Genomic DNA, 19,478 nt, shown 5'->3' with positions numbered 1-19,478 from the left:
CCCTGCTACCCAGACTTATCATTTCAGCACATCCCTGTGAAGGGTCTGTGGGTTACCTGTGCTGGGACACTGCACTGCAGGCTTCCTCCTGCATCACCACAGCCTACACCATACCTTCAGGAGGACATAGGTTGCCCTCAGCAGTCAGACCTGTCAGTTCAGGCCTGAGGGGTGGGGGAGTGGGCACTACAGATGATGTCTTGGGGAAGCAGCACTGTTTGGGGTTCCTTTTGCATTGCTTGCAGCCATCCAAGCAGGTTTCAGGCAGGAGATCACACCATCTCAGCCTGGAATCTGCTTCTCCTGGGTCATGGGAACGGGAAGGTAAAGGAGAGGTTGTGGGCTAGGACCCATAGTCTGGGACAACCTGGCCATGAGTTTCAATGGCTGTGGGTCACTCACCAGGAAGGACTCCAGAGATTCTAAAAAACTTAAGACTCAAAACAAACACTGGGCCTCCAAGTCCACTATGAACCCCAAGAGCCACTTCTCTTTACCCCTCAGCAGCTCAAAAGAAAAAGGGAGGAACTCTGCTTGTGTCTCCAGGCTTCGCTGGAAGAACACCATTCTGGAGTTTGTTACATCCATGTGGACAAATGATGGGCACATGTGCAGTGCATCAAAACTGCTGAAAAAAAATCCACAACTGAAGCAGCATAAACCCCTATTCTGGCTGGGAGCAGCACAGAGCAGGCAGGGCCGGCACATGAGCTGCTTTAACTAAGCTCTCAGAGGGGACAATGGTCAGGGCTGTTTACAAGTTCCATGGAGCCAGGCTGCTCTCCCTGCATGCACTGGCTGTCCCAAAGGAGGAAGGGGACGATGTGCTGGCAAATACCCCCCCAGGGGGCTGAGTCAGCCCTGCAGCAGGAAAGGGGATTTCCAGCTGCCTGCATTGTGGGCACTGACGCTGAGCAGCTCCCTGGGTTTTTGCTGCTGGGGTAGCCTTGGATGCAGGGGAGGCACAGAGGGGTGGTTACAGTGTCAGAGGCTGGATTTGGGATGGCTGCTATGGAACTTGGAGGTCTTCTTTGGGGTACACCTGGCTGAAGGCAAGCAGATCCAGGTTGGTGGCTATCAGCCTATGGCAACGAGGAACTGGCCGCAGGGCACAAAGCCCATGAGTCCTGCTGAAAGTACACAGCAATGTGTGTGGGACATTGGGACAGTGTGGGACAGCACTGGAGCTGTGTCTGGGTGGCTCTGCTGGTAGCTTGGTCCTGGAGGGTCACCTGTAGGATCCTGATGGGGACATGGGCCTATGAGCTCTGTCAGGGTCATGCTAAGCAGGAAGAAGAGACACTGGGTGTCCATAGATACTCATCATGGGGGCTCCTGCTCTCTGGGGACACTGCTGGTCCAGGCCCTCATATGTCTTGAGGTGTAGAGCCAGGCCAGGGCAGCTCTGGACCAGCACCAAGATGCAGTCAGTCCTGCCAGTCTCATGGCACCTGAGCAGCAGCAGTGTCCTCCTCCTCCTTGCAGGTAGCACTGAGCTGCTGCTCAGCAAAGTTGCTCCTGGCTTCCTTTCAGATATCAAAGCAGGTCTCAGCAAAGTGCTGGGCTCTGTGGGTGAACCCTGGGAGCAGAGATTCATCATGTGGGAAACAAAAAGGAGTACAGTTTCATGGTACAGGAATCTACTGTGCATGGCACGGAAGCTGGGGGTGATGACCTCCATGACTGTGGGATCCAGTGCTGGCAGGAGTAAAGTCGTGGGGTAACAGCAGGGCTGGGGCAGATTTAGGGAGTCCAGATGGGAGCCCAGGTGTGCATGACAATCTGGGGCTTGTGCCAGCTGAGAGGGGGGGACCTGCTGGTGTCAAGTGCTAGGGGTTCCTGACAGGTCCCCTTGGACCTTCTCTGCCCAGGTCATCAGGACCTGGCTCATCCTCAGGTCAAAGGCACTGACCATGGACCCTGGGTGTCAGTGCTGAAGGAACTCTGGAATGCATGTGTGCAATGGAAAGGCCTGATAAATATTGAAGAGAGAAGGGAATGCCTTTCCTTCCTATGTCCTTCCTGGCAGCCAGATCCCATGCTCAGACGGTAAGTATGCAGAGGGCAGTGACACACACACACACAAACACACACAAAATTAATAGAATCAGACAATGGTTTGGATTTATGGTTTGGGTTTGAAGGGACATTAAAGATCATCTAGTTCCACCCCTGCTACTGTAGACAAGAATGCCACTCACCAGACCAAGCTGCTCTAAGGCCCATCCAGTCCAGCCCCATCCTTGAACATTTGAAATCCCACAAGTCTCCATTCAGCAGCTGCACCATGATGGGCAGGGTCTGCCAGGTTGGGGATGAGCATGCAGATGACTGTCATATTTGTGGCCACTAGTTTGGGGTCATAATACTAAGTACAAGCTCATATTAACCCCTGAGAGCTGTGTGTGAGCTGAAAACAGCTGAACATCCAGCTTTTGGGTCAGCCCAGCTGCAGCCTAGCCTGGGGACAGGCCAGCTCCCTGCACTGCCTCTGTCCCAGCCCAAAATCCCAGGAGCCACTTCCCAGCTCCCTGGTCGGTGTGACCAGACTTGCGGCAGCAGGCTAGGAGGGCTGAGGCCTTGTCCAGCCGGAGGAAGGACAGTGCTGCTTTTGCGGCCCCATCCCGGGGCTCGGCACTGAAATTGGCTCCTGCCATACCAACTTCCTCCCCTGAGCCCTTCTGTGACTCCCTCTCTGCCTCAGTGCCTCCAGCTGTACACTGGAAGCCACAAGGCCTCCTCTGAGTGAACCGCAGCAGTGCCATTGCCCATGAGCGGCCTTCACGGCCCAGCGCCCTTTTCCCTGGCTGGGATGCACATGGGGTGAGGGCCAGTCTGGCACCAGCAGCTCTGTGTGTTCCATGTCAGGGGAGCGCTGGCAAGCCAGATGCCACTCCTGGAGAGCGTCATGCAGGGGAGGATCATGTATGGGTGCAAGCACTGACTTCCAGCTGCAGGCCGAGACCTTTCAGACACTGTTTCTTCTCTGTAGTGACCAGTGACAGGACCTGAGGGAACGGCCTGCTGTTGTGTCAGGGGAGATTTAGGTTGGGTATTAGGAAAAGGTTCTTCACCCAGAGGGTGGCTGGGCACTGGAACAGTCTCCCCAGACTTTTCAAGAAGTTTGGACAGTGCTCTCAGGCACGTGGTGTGACTCTTGCAGAAGTCTGTGCACAGCAAAAATTTGGACCCTATAATCCATGTGGGTCCTTTCCAGCTCAGCTCATTCTGTGATTTTGTGATTCTGTGATTCTCCAAGGCATGGCCCCAGTGATGGGGCCCCTGCTTCAGAGCAGAGATGCAGACCTCTTTGCACCATGGATACACCTTTGGGAACAGAAATTCCAAATGAAAGAAAGGAGCAGGGTGTAGTGCTACTGCTGGTGGTCTTCAAGCCCTCTTATGACTGGTTTGCAACACCAGGCAGGGGGAAGGAAGGTGTTAGTGTGTGGCTTTCCACATGCACCACAAGACTGAGATGAAGATGGGGAACTGAGCTCTGTGCAGGAAATATGGGCCAAACGTTCCCAGGAAAGGGCTGCCTGCTGGTGACAGCCACAACATGCTTTGTTCCCATGATATTGCATAATTACCAAAAACTGAAAAGCTCAGGCATATCTTAATCAGCATCAAAAAGGGGAATTATGTGGAAATGAGGAAACAGATAAAGCAGCGCAGTCACAGTCAGGAGTGTCCAGCAATCCTGCAAAGAGTTAAGGCAGAGATTTCAGAGCTCCTGGGATCAAAAGGTAGAGATGAAGCAGCAGGAATAACGACCAGGGCCAGAGGTTATTCAAAACAGACAGGCTCCTTCAAAGAGAAGAAGTCATATCTAGAAGACAAAAATAGTACCAGAGAGATAAGAGTAACTTCTCGATAAGACAAACAAAAAAGTGAGCAAAGAACAGCCTGTAGAAGCAGCCAGCAGCCCTTTTTGCAAACACTTCAAGAACTCCAGATCTGCTACAGTGTCTGTAGGGCAGACAGGAGAGCGTGTCTTCGCAGCAGAGTGACGACCCTGGGGTGACACAATTGCTGCAAAAATGGCTCCAGTGCCAGAGCCCTGCAAAGTTTGTAGTGAAACAGGGCACACTCTTGGCAGCATGCCTGAACCCTGGCATTGCAGCAGGACACAGCTCCTTGCCTACACCTGCTGAAATCCAGCCTGCCCATCCTTCCAGCTGAGCCAGACCTGCTGGATGCAGCTGTCTGTGTGGCTTTCAGTTTGCCTGGTGTGACCAGAAGATGTTGGACCCCTCAGAGAAAGCAGAACTGATTTGCAGCACCCGTCCATCCTCCCTGCCAGAGCCTGGCTTACACTCAAGACTGAATTTTTGTGATGTGGAGCAAGGGGGAGTGTGAAGAATTAGAAAGTTTCCTGACAACTTGCTTTGTCCATGGCTTTTGAGGTTTCATGTGGGGCCATGAAGGATTTTCAGAGATGCCAGATACTGGTAACATAGGAGCTGAGAGCCATTGTTCTACTGGGAATGTTGCAGAGTGGGACTAGGACTTCTTTAATTTATGGAATTATCCTATTCCTTTTGCAAAGATCTTCTAAGATGAAGAACCTATTCCTACTGTTTGCTTTTGCAGCTCTTTAATTTTTTTCTTGAAAGGCCCAGACACACAAAGGGGCAGGGAGAGGTAACATCTGAGTTGCTGCTGTGGCTAAGGCAGAGCAGCAGTTGCTTCCTGCCACTTCCCAAACCTCCCAGATACCTGAGACAGATCACACCTACCTCCCAGGTACCTCCCAGGCTGTGCCCTGCTGCCACGCCAGGGTCCTGTCTGTGCACTTGCAGCCCCAGGACACCTTTTCCAGGGCAGATATGTTTGAGTACAGTGAACTCCTTATGGGTGAGCTCCATATTTGAGCAAAGGAAATAAAAAGGCAGGCTTATGGAGGTGGGGACTCCTGGCCCTGCCACCTCTGTTTGCAGAAAAGGTGAAACATAGACAAAGGAGACTGGTTTTCTGAGCCTTGGAGAGAATGTGGATGGGCAGTCTCCTGCTCTATTCCTGAGATGTAAAAGACTGCAGGAGTATCTGCCCCCAGGCAGCTCGTATGTTGGCAGAAAAAGAAGAAAACAAGAATTCTACCATTATTTGCTCAAGGTAAATTTTTGGGTATGCCCGGAGGGGGAATATATTTGGAGAGGGCCACCCTGCACTGGCCTGCTCAGTGCTGCTGAATAAAGGTGTTGCAGGGTGTGCAAATCAGCAGAAAGCAGAGGCTGACCCCAAGTGTGCGAGAACCAGTCCTTGCTGAGGATCACAACAGAGAAGAACCATCACAGGGCAATGCAGCCTGGCTGTGAAACCTCAGAGAAGATTGAGGGCTTGATTTTCTCATAGTTCAGTGTTTCAGTTGAGATGCAGGCCAGGCACATCCAGCAAGGTGGCTGGGGAAACTCAAATACATCAGCTCCTGCCCTGGACCTCCTCTGATGGTTGGGTCTGCTGCTGTGTCCAGTGTCATCAGCCTCCAGCTGCACAGACAGCCTCATCAGCAGTCCCTTTTCTGTCCCGCTGCCTGGGCTGGCCTCCCACCCTTCATGGTCATTCCTGCTCCCACCAAGTTTTGACAACTCAATGTGCCACAGCAGTTGAGCTTGAGGCCTCCAGGTCTCATGTCCACTTCTGCCCAAACATCTGCTCTCAGTCCAAACCTGAGCAGAAACCACTCCTGCCAAAACCTTGGCTTTCCATCCATGGCATACACTGCCAGGTAACTAAGATCATCTGTGCCCTTCGAAGTCCCTTTTATCATAATCCTTATCACAGCAGTAAAAAGGTGAGGATTCTCCTGGTGTAGTCACTGCTTGAATATCTGGGTGAGTATGGAAGGCACATCTTCCTGCTAAAGCCCAGCCACAAACCAGAGCACCTCACAAGTCATTCTGAGATCTGTGCTGGGAGAGGAAGCAACCCAGCGGTCATTAATAGCTGGTCCTGACAGAAGACAGAAGACCTGTGGTTTTAGACAAGAAATTAGAAACAGCAAGATTGCAAAAGGGCCATGGAGCTGAAGGAGAAAGAAGCCAGTGCTGATACTGGTAGAGTTTCCCTATCCAGTGAGGAAGCTTCATGCACCATATGTGATTTCTCTGCGTTCCTGTTTCCTTTCCGTGCTCACACCACTCACAATCAGATGGGTGTGCAGTGAGGCAGCCAGGGTAGCTGAGACCTCAGTCCTGCCCTGGAGCACAGGCAAACATGGCCCTGCAATGGATGCTTCTCCTGCTCCTCACACCTCTGCTGGCAGCACAAAATCATGGTAAGCCCTATCCCAACAATTATGGAAAACCCCAGGGAAGAGGTAAGCAGTGCTCCCTCCTCTGCCCCCAAGAGAGGGCTTTACTGTGCTCCTTTTGCAGAGCCCATGTGCAGCCTTATGGCATGCAGGATACAGCAGCTGTATCAGGGAAGTCTGATGTCCGCACTGGGGCCCAAGTCCACCACCTGGGTTGTGGTCAGGCAGAGCTCTGTTTGGGGATGGAGGGCAGCAAACTTGGGCTGCTGGGAAAGCCTCTGCAGTGTCTGTGTGTTCCTCCATGGAGCTGGAAACACAAGGTGTCCATCTGTCCTGGCACGGTGTCAGGGTGCCATATCCTCACCACAGAGGAGATGGGTGCTGCTGCCTGACAAGGACCTAGGGAGCCATGAGCTGAGCCCCTGGGCATCCAGCAGTGTCTGGGGACAGGACTTATCACATTCTGGGATTGCTTTCTAATGCACTTCCTTGGTGCTGGAAGGATCAGGGCACCCCAGGCTTCTGCTGGGCTCTTCCTTCTCTGGCTGCACACTTTGATGCCAGCAGAGTCAGTGGGAATTTGCAGGCTCACAGGTTGTCTGTGCTCCCAGGAGGCTGCACTGTCTGACAATTGAGCAGTGGGTACAGCAACTGTAACCTTGCATTGTCCTGTATCTGTCTTGGAGTATTTGTCTAAACTAATTTTCTTGGAACTAGGTGATAAAAATCATTAAACTTGGAGCTAGGTGATAAAAATCATTAAACTAGCATCTAATCCTGTCATCCTGGTCAGCTGTGGTGTTGTATGTGGGTGGATGCAGGCTAGAGAAAACAGCTGATCTAGTGGCTGTGATGAGTACAGGGAATGGGATCAGAAACTTTAATTGCTGATGTGAAGTGACATCAGGGGCTGTACTATGTGAGACATGTCACGGGAGCCTGTTTCCAGGGAAAATGTGTCTGGTTGCAGAGAGTGTAAGCACAGCACACTGTCACGCAATAAACAAGGGCTAGAACTGCAACAGAGGATATTCTCCTGTCCAGAGTGTCCTCCCAATGCCCAGATCCCTGCTGAAGCTGTTCTCCCAGGCCAGCATGTGCAACCATGGCTTTCCCGTTTGTTTTCAAGGTGCACACTAAGACCAGGATCCATCTGTGTCATGTACAGTGGGATGTAACACAGTCCCATAGGCCTGTGGACCCTTGTCACACTCTGCAGATCTCCGTCACCCAGCCTTCCCCAGAGGAGTCTGGTGCTGCCTGTGACACAGATGATATTGCTGAGTTTGCACCTTGGTGCTTGTGAGAAGAGGAACCAAGACAGAAACATGTGCTGGCCACACCCAGCAGTGTGAGCAGCCCTGCCTGCATCCTCAGCATGTGGGCTCATCCCATCCTGGCACCTCTGCTGAGCTCCAACCAATGGATCAGAGTCCTTCCCTTGCAGAGGGACAGGGCAAGGAAGATGGCCCCAGTGAGGCAGGAGGGTCTGCTAGGGTGGAGTGGGCTGACAGAGGCAGTTGGGCAGGGTAAAGCTGTTGGACAGAGAGAGGGAACAATAGGGTGGGATCCCTGAGCACATCCCCTGGCAGATACAGGGTAAAACCTGCTGTGCATAGTGCAGGGAACAGCAGTGCAGCCACAGGCACAGGATGTGGTTTGCACATGTGGCTGGTTCGGGGGAAGGGGGGTTTTTTTTTAAAAAAAAAACCCTCCCCAACCCCAGGGGGGGGGGGGGGGGGGGGAAAAAGGAAGGGGGGGGGGGGAAAAGTGTGCTCCCAAAATTGCCAATAGGGAAAAGGGGAGGGGAGGGGGGGGCGCGGGCCCGTTTATTCAGGAAGTACGAATTTTGCCTCCTGTTAGACACGTGTCCGATGTCCTTTAGCATCTGGTGAACCAGTACAGGTTAAACTGCCACCATCTCCCAGCTCTTCTCACAATGCCTTGTTCCATGACTTGCTTTGCCATCTATTTCCCTGCCATGACTCCCAATCAGAGCATCCCTGGGGTCTCTCTGCTCCATCACTCTTAAAGACCTGCTCAGCAGCTTTGTTTGCTAGTCAGGAGCACAGAGATGCTCTAAGACCCGTGTTTGTGTTCGCAGTGCCTTGCAATACAACTCTCCACTGGTGGAAAGAGTGATTGCTTTTCTTAGCTCCTCTCAGCAAGTACATGGCATCAAACACAGCAAGACTGCAGTGCACTTTGCTGTCACCTCTCTCAGCTGCTGAGCTGCCCTGCCAAAAGGGTTGAACTTTGCCTACTGCTTCTTAGATTTCACCTTGTCCTTTCTTCTTTGTGTGTGAGATAATATAGTGTAAGAAAGGACGCCTTCTGCTGTTAAGCAAAGGGCTGAACCCAGGAGCCTGACCTGAATTATCAGCATAGCTGTTCCACCTTTCTCCTGGCCCTCCCCTTCTGGCCCTTGCTGGGCCTTTGTTTGGCCTGCCAGGCTCATAACTCCCTGCAGCAGGGACAGGCAGCCCAGACATTTCTGGAAAAGGCTTTCTATATTCATGGGTAGTAAACAATATCAGAGAGGAGAGTATTCATTTAATAGCATCAACTAGGGAAAACCACCAAAACAGTAAATATCTGCCTTTGGAGGCAAATAGACCAACCTTTTGTTACCACTCCTGTCTCAGGCATTCAATATTTCCCATTTCACAGTGAGCACACATCACACGTTACAAAAGGTGCCTATTTGTCACATCTACTCTATATTTTCCTTGCTGAAATTTCACCTGACTCAGCCTCCTTCTTCTAGCTGGTGCATTCCCCTGTAGTGGTACTCTCCAGTCACTGGATTCCTTGAGTATGGGAATGAGCTGTGGGCTCTGCCTGCCTTTTCTGATCTCTCTGAGCCCCAGGCTCTGCTCAGCATGGTCCTTGCCCAGCTTGGGTGTGGGTGCTGTATCAGCCTCTGTCTGCCCCTGAGCACAACAGGGGCACATCTGGCAGGTCAAAGGGCACAGGGGAGCCTGGGAGGAATTTAAAAAGTGGCGCCAAATGATCACCTCCCTTCCCAAATTCAGAGAGATGCTGTAAGACCCATGTTTTGTTCTCAGTGGCTTACAGTGCAACTCTCCAGTGCAACTGGAAAACCAGTGGTTTTCTCTGTGGAAACAGTGGTTGCTTTTCTTAGCTCCCCTCAGCAAGCACATGGCATCAAACACAGCTCAGAGAGCTTGAGAAGGAAAGGATGAGTTGCAGAGAACAGGAATCCCCCTGGTGCTTGCAAGGGGCCCTGTGGGCAGAGAAGAAGGAATGAGGGAGCACGAGGGTTTGCCTGCAGGACTGCTCTCCTGTGTAGTCTTTGTGTCTGAAGGGCAGACACACTGCTGGCACACGTGTTTAGCAGTGAGGCGAGGTGGTCAGTGCCACTACATTCCCTGCAAGTGTCCTTGGAGGGAGAACATTTGGGCAGGCACCTAGCATTCACACAGTCAGCACTCAAGCACAACACAGCTAGCAGGCAGGTGAGATACAGGAGGATCTTCTGTATGGGGCTCCAGCAAGGCTTTATTAAGGTCCATCACTGAAGGAGTCCCAGGACAGAATGCAATGGATGGTCCAGGCCATAAATATGCTGGGGGTGGAGCAAAGCATCAGGGACAATCAACTGAGGACATAGGGGAAGTACAAAGGGCAGGAGCCAATAGGGAGTGCCAGGGTGGACAGGCAGCATTACATTAACCAATGGGGAAACAGGGAGTGGGGAATATTCTAGAAAAAGATCATATAGGCATAAAAGGTGTAGGGACGGCCAAAGGGGCAATGGGGAATAGAGAGCTGGGGTAAATTAGCATAGTGCTGCAGAGCACTATGGGGGAAGCTTTCTGACCCCTAACCTGTGGGGGATGCCTCCAAGGCATTGCCACTGCCTTTTTCCCAATGGGCTCACGTGCCTCCAAAACTCCCCCTTCTTGTTTAATTAAAAAGGCTTCTACCATGGACCTCTGCAGACACTTAATAAAACACAGGAACCTAACTAGCACAACAACAATCATAATTAAAACCCAAAACAGTCCCTTGACAAAGGATACCCATCCTGTGAGTCCCCATCTTTCAGTAGGAGTTCAGTAAGTTCATCAGCGCTTTTCTCAGTCTTGATGTTTAATGTGCGCCTTTCCAGCCTCTGGATGATTGGATCAACTTTGAATGTGATAAGTTTAAACAGCACATCCTGGTGACGTCTTGACAGCCGTATCCTGGGTCAGCATTAGAAAATCTATGGCTGCTTAGGCATGTTGACAGTGCATTTTCTACACAGTCCATGGACAGACACAAACTGTCTTGTTGGAAGGTTGCTGCCAGGGTGACCCAGATGTTTTGGGCTGACTGCAGGATGATCCACATGGTGGTAGGGTGAGGAACATCCAGAGTGTGGTGGTGAGTAGTTGGTAACTCATGGTCGTGTCCTAGTGAAGATCAGTTCTTCCTGTGAATCTTAAAAGGAAACTTGTAACTGCGAAATAAGTAACTTCATAACTTCTACTGTCTTCTTCCCACAACACTCCACCCTTTTTTCTGTTTTTATGTTAGAGGGATGTGAGGGAAGTGAAACTAATGTAGCAACTTAGAGGCTAGCATAAAATAGAAGTATTATGAAAGAAAAGGAAGTTTAAAAGAAACAAGATGTTAGGATGGGATATAACTTATCCCATATGAAAAATCCAGTAGGCAGTTTCATGGGCCAGGAGAGGCAGAGCTGATTTCAGAAGCTGGATCTGTGCAGCGTGTGGTTCTTTTCTTTCTTCTCTTTCTCCTTCTCCAGGCTGTATGTGTATGGTCTGTATCTTCGTTTTCTGGGTCTTCAGGAGTTCTTCTGGGTGCTGTATCTGGTGGCTCTAGATACAGCTTGATGTTTTGCCGGTGTCTTGGTTTGAAAAGACAGATGGCTGCTAAGGAAGGCAGGGGCCTCTCCTGAAATAGAAAATGTAAACCCCCTCCCTCCAAATTGTTACAATTTTGAAATTAAGGGGCTCTCAGGCAAAGATATGGGAGCAGGAATAACAGTTCTTTATTAGGGAAGAAAAATTTAAAAATAAAATAAACAATGCAGTAATAAAAAACAACACTGACAGAGTCAGAATATGACCTGACATCCTCTAGGTCAGGGTGTTGGTAGCAGTCCCATTAAATGGTGGCTGCCATCCTCCTGGAGTGACAGATGTAGTTCTCCTGAAGCAGTGATCCTGTAGAAAGGGTGCAGTCCTCCTCTGAAGATACAGTGGTGGTATAGATGAACCTGGCCTTCCTCTGGGAATCCAGTGGAAAATGCTGCCTGTGGTCTTCCATATCTCTGATTATACGCAGATAGGAATGCTTGGCTCCTCCCTCTGGGCGGAGCTTCTCACAATGGGATGATGTAGTTTTATCTCATGCAGTGACACTCAATGGCTCATTAACAGAAGATATCTCCCCAGAGGGAGGATTGGACGTGGAAGAGATAAAGAAAACTGCCTAATTAACAGAAGATAACTGCTCCACAGACAGGAATAGAATACACACACCCATTTCATACCTAAAACAGCCAAAGATCCACTTTGAGCCGGATCCTGTGGACACACAGGCATACCCTCTCCCCCAAGCTATTAATTGGAAAGGGCCCATTGTCTGTTTGGTTTTGGGGTCCTTGATTAGCACAGGTGGCTTCTCTATGAGATGAGCTTTGGTATTATTTGAGAAGCACCTGACAATGGGGGGATTTAGCTCTGCAAATGAATTATTAAGAAAATCATTAACATAAAGAGCCTCACACAATCTTTCAATGCTTGATAAGGTTTCAACTTCCCCCATGCTGCTGATCAATGACCCGCTTGATGGCATGGTGGGCCCTCTCTACAATGGATTGTCCTGTCAGGGAGTGGGGTATGCCAGTGGTGTGCTTCACCCCTCACTGGCTAAAACCTGTTGGAATTTGTGGGAAGTGTAAGCAGGACCGTTGTCAGTTTTTATTTTCCAGCCCAAGGTAGAAAACGCAAGGAGGAAGTATTTGATGACATCCTTTAGCTTCTCTCCTGCCTGAGCCAAGGTGAACACAGCTCCAGAGAATGTGTTGATGGACACATGAATGTAGTTGAGTCTCCTGAAGGAAGCACAGTGGGTGACATCAGTCTGCCACAACCGCAGATTTTCAAGGCTGCGGGGATTAACTCTGGCTCCCACAGAAGGCAGGTTAAAGTCTTGGCAATTGAGGCATAAGCCATCAATTGCCCTGGCTTGATCTTGTGAAATTTTAAACATTTGGAGAAGGGCTGGAACATTCTGATGAAAAAATTGATGGCTCAGCTTCCCTTGTTTGAATACATCAAGCAAAGTAGTTTGTACAGCCATGGCCAGAGCATCGGCCCTCTGATTACCCTTGGCAGTTGGTCCTGGGAGGTCGGTGTGTGATCTCACATGCATAATATGGTATGGTTGCTCTTGGTGGGGGAGTAGATAAACTAGTTTCAAGAGCAAATTGTGTAAATTTGGATTGGAGACCTCCTCTAACAATGAATGTTCAGCTCTCTCAGCTACCTCATCAACACAGGCCGAATCTGTGACCAGATTTAGAGGCTGCTTGAAACTTCTCAAGGCCTTGACAACGGCTGCTAATTCTGTAATCTGTGGGGATCCCTGAACAATTCGGACATCAGACTCCCACTCCTAAGTGTCTGGGTTCTTCCAAGTCATAACTGACTCGTGGGATCCACCTGAGCCATCAGTAAAAACTCTCAGTGCCTTCAGAGGAGTTCTACTTTTTAATGATTTTGAAACCAGATTAAAGGTCAAATTAAGAAGTTTGTGTTTTGGGAAATGAGTTGAAATTTGACCTGGGTAGCTGTCAAGAGTGAACTGGGAGTTCTGGTTTGTCTGGAGCAAAGTATCCAGATCTTTTAATGTCAATAGTAGGTATATGCATGTGAAATCACACCCCACCAATGTCTGGAGGCATGCTCTGGCCTGTGTGATGAGCCGAGCCATCAAGTATTGGGGTGTTGTAATGGTTTTAATTGGTTGGTGGGACTGGAACACGCACTCTATAATTAAAAGTTGGTCCTTCAAAGTGGGGTCCCATTGAAGAATTAATCCATAAAATTTGGGTGACTTACCCAAAACTGCAAAACAAAAAGGCAGGCTAGGGTCTGCATGGTGGGCCTGTCTCGTGGTCAATGCTTTGGATCTCGTTAGCCAATACCTTCTGGATTGCTACCTTGGCCTCTGGATTGATGGTGTGCTGTGAGTTGAGATCCTCGCAGCTTCACAGAAGGTTGAAAAGCATCACAAGGTCCTCTGTCGTGAATCCCCAGCAGTGGATGGACCCAGCTAATGCTCCTGCGGAGGTGGTGAAGAACCCTCAGGGTCCTTGGGTCATCTTTGATGGTGAGCTGCTGGGGTACGATGGTCCGCTCACTGATTCAGAGTCCAAGGTAGGTCCATGGGCAGGTGTGCTAAATCTTTTCCGTTGCAATTTCAAATCCTGCCTCCTTGATGACATGGATGATCTTTTTCAGCACAATGTCCAAACATGTGTCCGTCTGGATACAAATCAGAATGTCATCCATGTAGTGGAGGACAATGGCGTCTGGAAACTTTGTTCTGATAGGTGAGAGAATGTGGGCGACAAACCACTGCCACAAAGATGGAGAGTTCTTCATGCCTTGGGGGAGTACCCTCTCGTGGTATCTTTTCAGGGGGCTTGCCTATTCAAGGATGGAACTGAGAAGGCAAACCATGGGGCATCTCTGGGATGGAGTGGGATGTTAAAAAAGCAGTGTTTAATGTCAATGACTGCCAATCTCCAATCCCTGGGGAGCATTGAGGGTGAGGGCAGGCCAGGCTGCAGGGGACCCATATCTTCAATGACCTCACTGATCTTTCTGAGGTCGTGCAGGAGACACCTGTCCCTGCTGGAGTTTTTGATAACAAAGAAACGGGTGTTTTAAGGGCTGTTGGTTGGGTACAATGTGGCCTTTGGACAACTCCTCCTGCATGAGAGACTTGAATGTTTTCAGCTTTTCAGCTGGGAAGGGCCACTGGTCCACCCACACCGGTTTGTTGGTCTTCCAGGTGAGTGGTGGAGTGGCACGCTCCACAGTGGCCCCAATTAAAAATCCTGTGGTGTTAAAGGGGTCTCTCACCTTGCCCCCCATTGAGATAATAGGTCCCTGCCCCATAAGGTAATGGGAGCCCTTACCATGAATGGTCCTACCGTGGCCACCCCACCCTCAGGTCCCTCAATTAGGATGGTCCTTTTGCTCCTCATGGAGGTGGCAGCTCCTCCAATCCTAGAGATCACCCTATTCACAGGCACCAATTTCCAGTCCAGTAGCCACTCAGAGTGGGTGATGCTGGTGACATAAACTCCAGTGTCCACCATCCCTGAAAGGTAGATCTTGTCTCCTTCATTGAATAGTTTTGAGTGCTGTGGGAGCTCTCACAGCTACTAGGAGGTATGGAACACTTACAAAAGGAAAAATGGTGAGGCCCCCTCGCACTGAAGTCAAGAGTGGGGCCATGTGGGAGAGGCCAGCCATGCTCGTGAGCATTCACAACCCCCTCAGCTCCCAAGGCTACCTCCACTGCAGAGTTTCCATCCCCTCAAACTGCTTCTTGCTTCAGGCCAAGCCCCACACGACTCTTTTCAAGCAACTTTGTTCCCGTTTCTGAGGTACCTCTAGGATCAAAGAATACCCATCAGTGAATAATCTTCCTAGAGGCACAATTCAGGGCCCTGAAATGCAAATTAGAACATGGGAAATGCTTCCATGAGTAGCTGTCACTTGACTGAAATAATTGATGCTCAATTTGCCAGTCTGGGGCTATTTTTTTCCAGTTATTTGTCAGGGGTTTCATTCTGTCTGAGGAGGTGCAGCTGGCATGGTCTGCAGAGCACTCCTGCTTTCCTGGGGAGTCCTGGTGCCACTTGGGTGTTGTAGGAAGCAGTGCAAACTCTCTGGGCCTGCCTGACTGCACCCTGGTAACATTGGAGAAAGTTTGGACAGCTACAGCTAAATTTGTATGGTAGAGGAACACTCACAGAGACTTACAATTGTTCCATGAAAAGTGGGGTTGGGTCAGAGGGTAGAGACCCAAATGCAGATGCATGCAGAGAGGCAGCAGCACTCCTGTCTAGAATTTAATAAAAAGGAATACGAAGATTTACTTCAATTGATTGCCCAATCTTCATGTTGCAAAACACAACCAAATGTGCAGCTGGTAAAATACCTATGTGCTCTAAGCTCCTTTAGCCCAATCAGATAAGGGGATGTCACTTGTCTTGGGTGAGGATGGCAGAGGAATGGGATGGGAGGTAGCTGCTGCTAGGAGCCAGCAGATAATTGTGAGAGGGATAGAGCAGAGGAAATAACAAGTTAAGATCCAGACCAAAAGCAAAGTGGCAACTCAAGTGGGATTTTGCTGCCAACAAGTGTGCCTGTGGGCGTGAGCAGATCGTGTCCAGCAGAATGACAGGAATGCCAGTGAGTGGTGCCAGCAGAGTCTGGTGCACTCCCACAGCCCCTGGATTTGTGGGAGAGAGCAGCATCCCCCAGGCTGCTGGACCCCTCTGGCTGGGGTGTCTCCTCAGCAGCAGGTGGGCAGGATAACCCTGTGGATAACCCTCCTTCACTGCCCCTGAGGGTGTGGGGAGGGATAAAGCATCTGGGGGATGGGGCTCATCCTGGGAGGTGCCATCTCTGCCACCCCTCTGAAGAGAGAGGGATTGGCACCCCTCTGGATGGAACTCCCTCATCCTCATGGATGCTGCTGGAGCCCAGTGACCCTCAGGCTCTGCCTCCTGGCCTTTGCACACAGGAAAATGTAAAATTCCCTCCAACTGGGACACCAAACTGCGGTTTACTCCATGGAGGAGCGACTATGCCTTGAACGAAGTGGTGCAGCTCAGCTGTGTTGGGAAGCTTCCTGAGAAGTTTGCTCCATCTGTCCCACAGATTCAATGCATTTCCAGAGGGGCCGAGATCCTGTGGAATGAGACTCCCACCTGCAAGGGTAAGCACAGCCCTGCACCACCCTGACCCAGGGCCCTGAGCTGGTGGCAGACCCTCTGTGAGCTGGTCATGCAGAGACAGTGCAGGAATGGCAGACCCGGATGCCTTGGCTTTCCCCATGTCCTGGCACTGACAAGGCTCTTCTTGTCTCAGCACCTTGCTGTAGGCACCTGCTGGGCTCTGTGCTCCTGGGAGGAGTTCAAAGGCAGGAATAAGGATCCCTGCACTGGGGGCTACTGTAAACCCTGTGCCTTCCAACAATGACTGGGTGTATGGCCAAGGTGGTGGGAAGGGATGGAACCCTGTGTGAAGACTGGGAAGGAATTCAGTCCCTGCCCAGCCTTTTCCAAAGGGAGTCTGAGTTGGGAAGCCTGCAAGACTGTAGTAGGCATGGATGGGACTGCTCTTGGGGTGCTCTGCTGCCACCAATAGCTCTGTCCTAGGCTGCAAGAGAGGGATCCACAGGTGAATGTGGTAACCAAAGGAGATGAGCCCTGTCCAAATGAGAACAAGAAATATCCCAGCAGACCACTTCCCATCCTGCTTACATGAGCTCCTTCTCCTCTCCAGAGAAGTGCCAGCAGCCCCAGTGGGACTCACAGCTCCGGTTTAGGCCAAACCAGAGATTTTACAGGATCAGCGAAGAGGTGACACTGAGCTGCTTTGAGAACGACGCTCCTCCCCTCGCTGTGATCAGATGTGCAAACAGGAAGAATGCTTGGGAGGTGTTGGACATTTCAGGAAAATGGCACAAGTTGACACAGAACCTGAGCTGCACTACGGGTAAGCTAGGAAGCAACAGATCTCCCCTGCTACGTGCACTTCACACTGTGGAGGTGACCTGGACATCGTGCTGTATCTGTGAGACACCTTGGGCACAGCTCAGAGTCAGGTCCCAGTTGGGAGCAGTCTCCAAGGTGGAGAGGGTTAGAAGCCTTTAGTGTGGGACAGGTTTTCTCATCCCTGCATCTCCCAGTCTCTTCCTGAGTTGTATGTCACAGGGAAGTCGGAGGGGATCCTGCCCCTCAGTTTTCACCTCTCTCCCAGTGTCCCGTACCACCTCCTTGCCCAGGCACATGCTCTTCTTCTGCTCTTGGGGGTCCCTGGGTTTCCTCATGGTGTTAAATGTGGACATTAACTCCAGTTCATTATGGAAAGCCTTGGTCCCTCTCCTGCCTGAGCATTCCCTCGCTGAGGACTCTCACACCTTCTCCCTGACAGCAAAATGTCCAAAACCTCAGTGGGATGCAAGACTTCAGTTTTTGGAGAATGAAACTGAATACCCACAGAATAGAGAACTGACCCTGACCTGTCCCAAAGGCCTTGAGCCCTCTTTCCCCGAGGTCAAATGTACAATGGAAATTCAAGGAGTGAGTTCTGGAAAACCATTCTATGTGGATGCCTGGTGGGGCAGGAACAGCACAGGCGCCTGGACACGCATTGAGGGGGATGTCCTGTGTATGGGTAAGTGAGGCTGCAGCAGCTGCCCGTGTCTCCCCTCTACCCTCTACCCTCCCTGGGCCCTGCTGCCTGTGCAAACTGCTGAAGAGGACAACGCAGCCAGGAGACAACAGAGCAGGCAGAACCAGCTGGGCAAGCTGAAATCTCCTGCAGTGGTTCCTGAGCAGGCCAAGTCTGGGGCTCCCAGCCGGGTGCCCAGGCCAGGGGCAGGATCCAAGGCTGCCAGCCAGGTGCCCATGGAGGTTCCATTATCTTTGCTGTGCCTCCAGGTGACACCCTGGAATGCACAGGTCTGCTTCTTCCCCTGCTGGCCCATGGATAAGGGACCTGGGGACACCTCCTGCACCTGCAGGGGCTGGAGCAGAGGAGAATGAAGGGACCCTGATGATGCAGGGCTGGCTCAGCCCTTGCCACTGGGACAGGAGGCATTATGGGATGGACCTGGGGGAGGATCAATGCCACCCATCAGGGGATGGAGATGCAGAGCTGTCCCTGCCAGAGACACAGCTGTGCCCAGTGGGGGCATGGCAGTACATGGCACTGCTCAGGAGAGAAGCACAGGGAGAGACAGGATGGGAATCTCCCTGCTTTGGGTTGTGGGATGTGGACAGGAGTGTCCAGAGAGAAATGTGGGTGGATAGAGGCAGATTGATCAATGAGTGATTCTTCATGCTTTACAAGTTCAAGGAAAGTCCATCCCAACAAGGCTTGCCCTCAGGTCACATCCCAGCAGATGGAATGTGTCACCTTCCCTCTCCATTCATTGCCTGGAGGGGTTGCTGGGGATTTCTCTCCCACCACTCACCCATACCCCACTTCATCATCTCATCATCTCCAGCCCATCTAACACCCACTTTCACCTCTGACAGAAGGGTGCAAAAGGCCCCTGTGGGACTCCAGACTTCAACTGGCACCAGACCAGGAGAACTATGAGAAGGATGAGAAAGTGATGCTGAGCTGCCCTGAAGGTTTCCAGCCACCCTACACTGAAATCCAATGTCAGACTCAATTCCAGGATGATTATGAAACATGTGGGTACGAAGAATTTTGGCGTGGAAGAGACTCCAGCGGTGCCTGGGTCCGCATTCATTCCAGTGTGGAGTGCATCGGTAAGGGAAGGACCTGGAGCAGGATAATCCTCTGCAGGGGGAGATCCTGAGAACATCTCTGAGGGGGGGCAGCATGGGAAGCTCAGGGTTTTTCCTTGGGCACAGCACTGTGAGGATGGAGGCTGTGGAAGCAGCTCCTGCTTCCAGGCCAGGAGGAAATGTCTCCTCTTGTGCTCTCCCATGGCACCAAAGGATGGCTGCAGCCACGCAGCTCAGAGGGTTTGAGGCAGGCAGGATCCCTTTGCTGCTCCCTGTGAGCCGGGATGTTGCCCAGATAGGGCCAAACCTTCCTGGCTTCCCTCTGTTCTCCCCAAGGTGTCCTGATGTTTGACTGAACAGGAGCGCTTGTGCCACTGGAGAAATTCACCTAATGGTTGACATGCAGTTTCCTAGAGCACCCTGACCTCCAACTCCTCCTGCTCCCCTTTCAGAGGGCTGCAGTGACCACCTTCAGGCTCTCCTTTTCTATCCCATTGGGCTGGGTGATGAGCAAAGTTGTCTGACTGCAGCATCCTTGCATGGCTGGGTGTGGAAGGGAATAAAGTGACCTTCTGGCAATCTTTCCTTCACAGAAGTGCTCCAGGTTGACCATGAGACCTTTGAGATTTCCAGCACCAGCATCAAACTGAAATGGACCTGCAGGTTCCCTGATGC

At 51.1% G+C, this 19,478-nt stretch overlaps 1 protein-coding gene across 1 annotated transcript in view; it reads left to right on the top strand.

The window, feature by feature from the left end:
* Positions 1-6,170: 6,170 nt before the first annotated feature.
* The window catches only part of LOC115915793 (receptor-type tyrosine-protein phosphatase kappa-like), a 29,946-nt gene continuing 16,638 nt past the window's right edge, over positions 6,171-19,478 (top strand). Inside the window, 5 exon segments of the mRNA XM_030969471.1 lie at positions 6,171-6,280; positions 16,061-16,255; positions 16,825-17,037; positions 17,476-17,718; positions 18,223-18,231. Coding sequence (XP_030825331.1) covers positions 6,220-6,280; positions 16,061-16,255; positions 16,825-17,037; positions 17,476-17,718; positions 18,223-18,231 — 721 coding nt within the window. The 5' untranslated portion in view covers positions 6,171-6,219.

Source organism: Camarhynchus parvulus, chromosome Z (genome assembly GCF_901933205.1).
Source record: "Camarhynchus parvulus chromosome Z, STF_HiC, whole genome shotgun sequence".
Taxonomy (NCBI): domain Eukaryota; kingdom Metazoa; phylum Chordata; class Aves; order Passeriformes; family Thraupidae; genus Camarhynchus; species Camarhynchus parvulus.
Note: the sequence above shows the minus strand (reverse complement) of the source record. Positions and strands in the feature narration are given on the sequence as shown.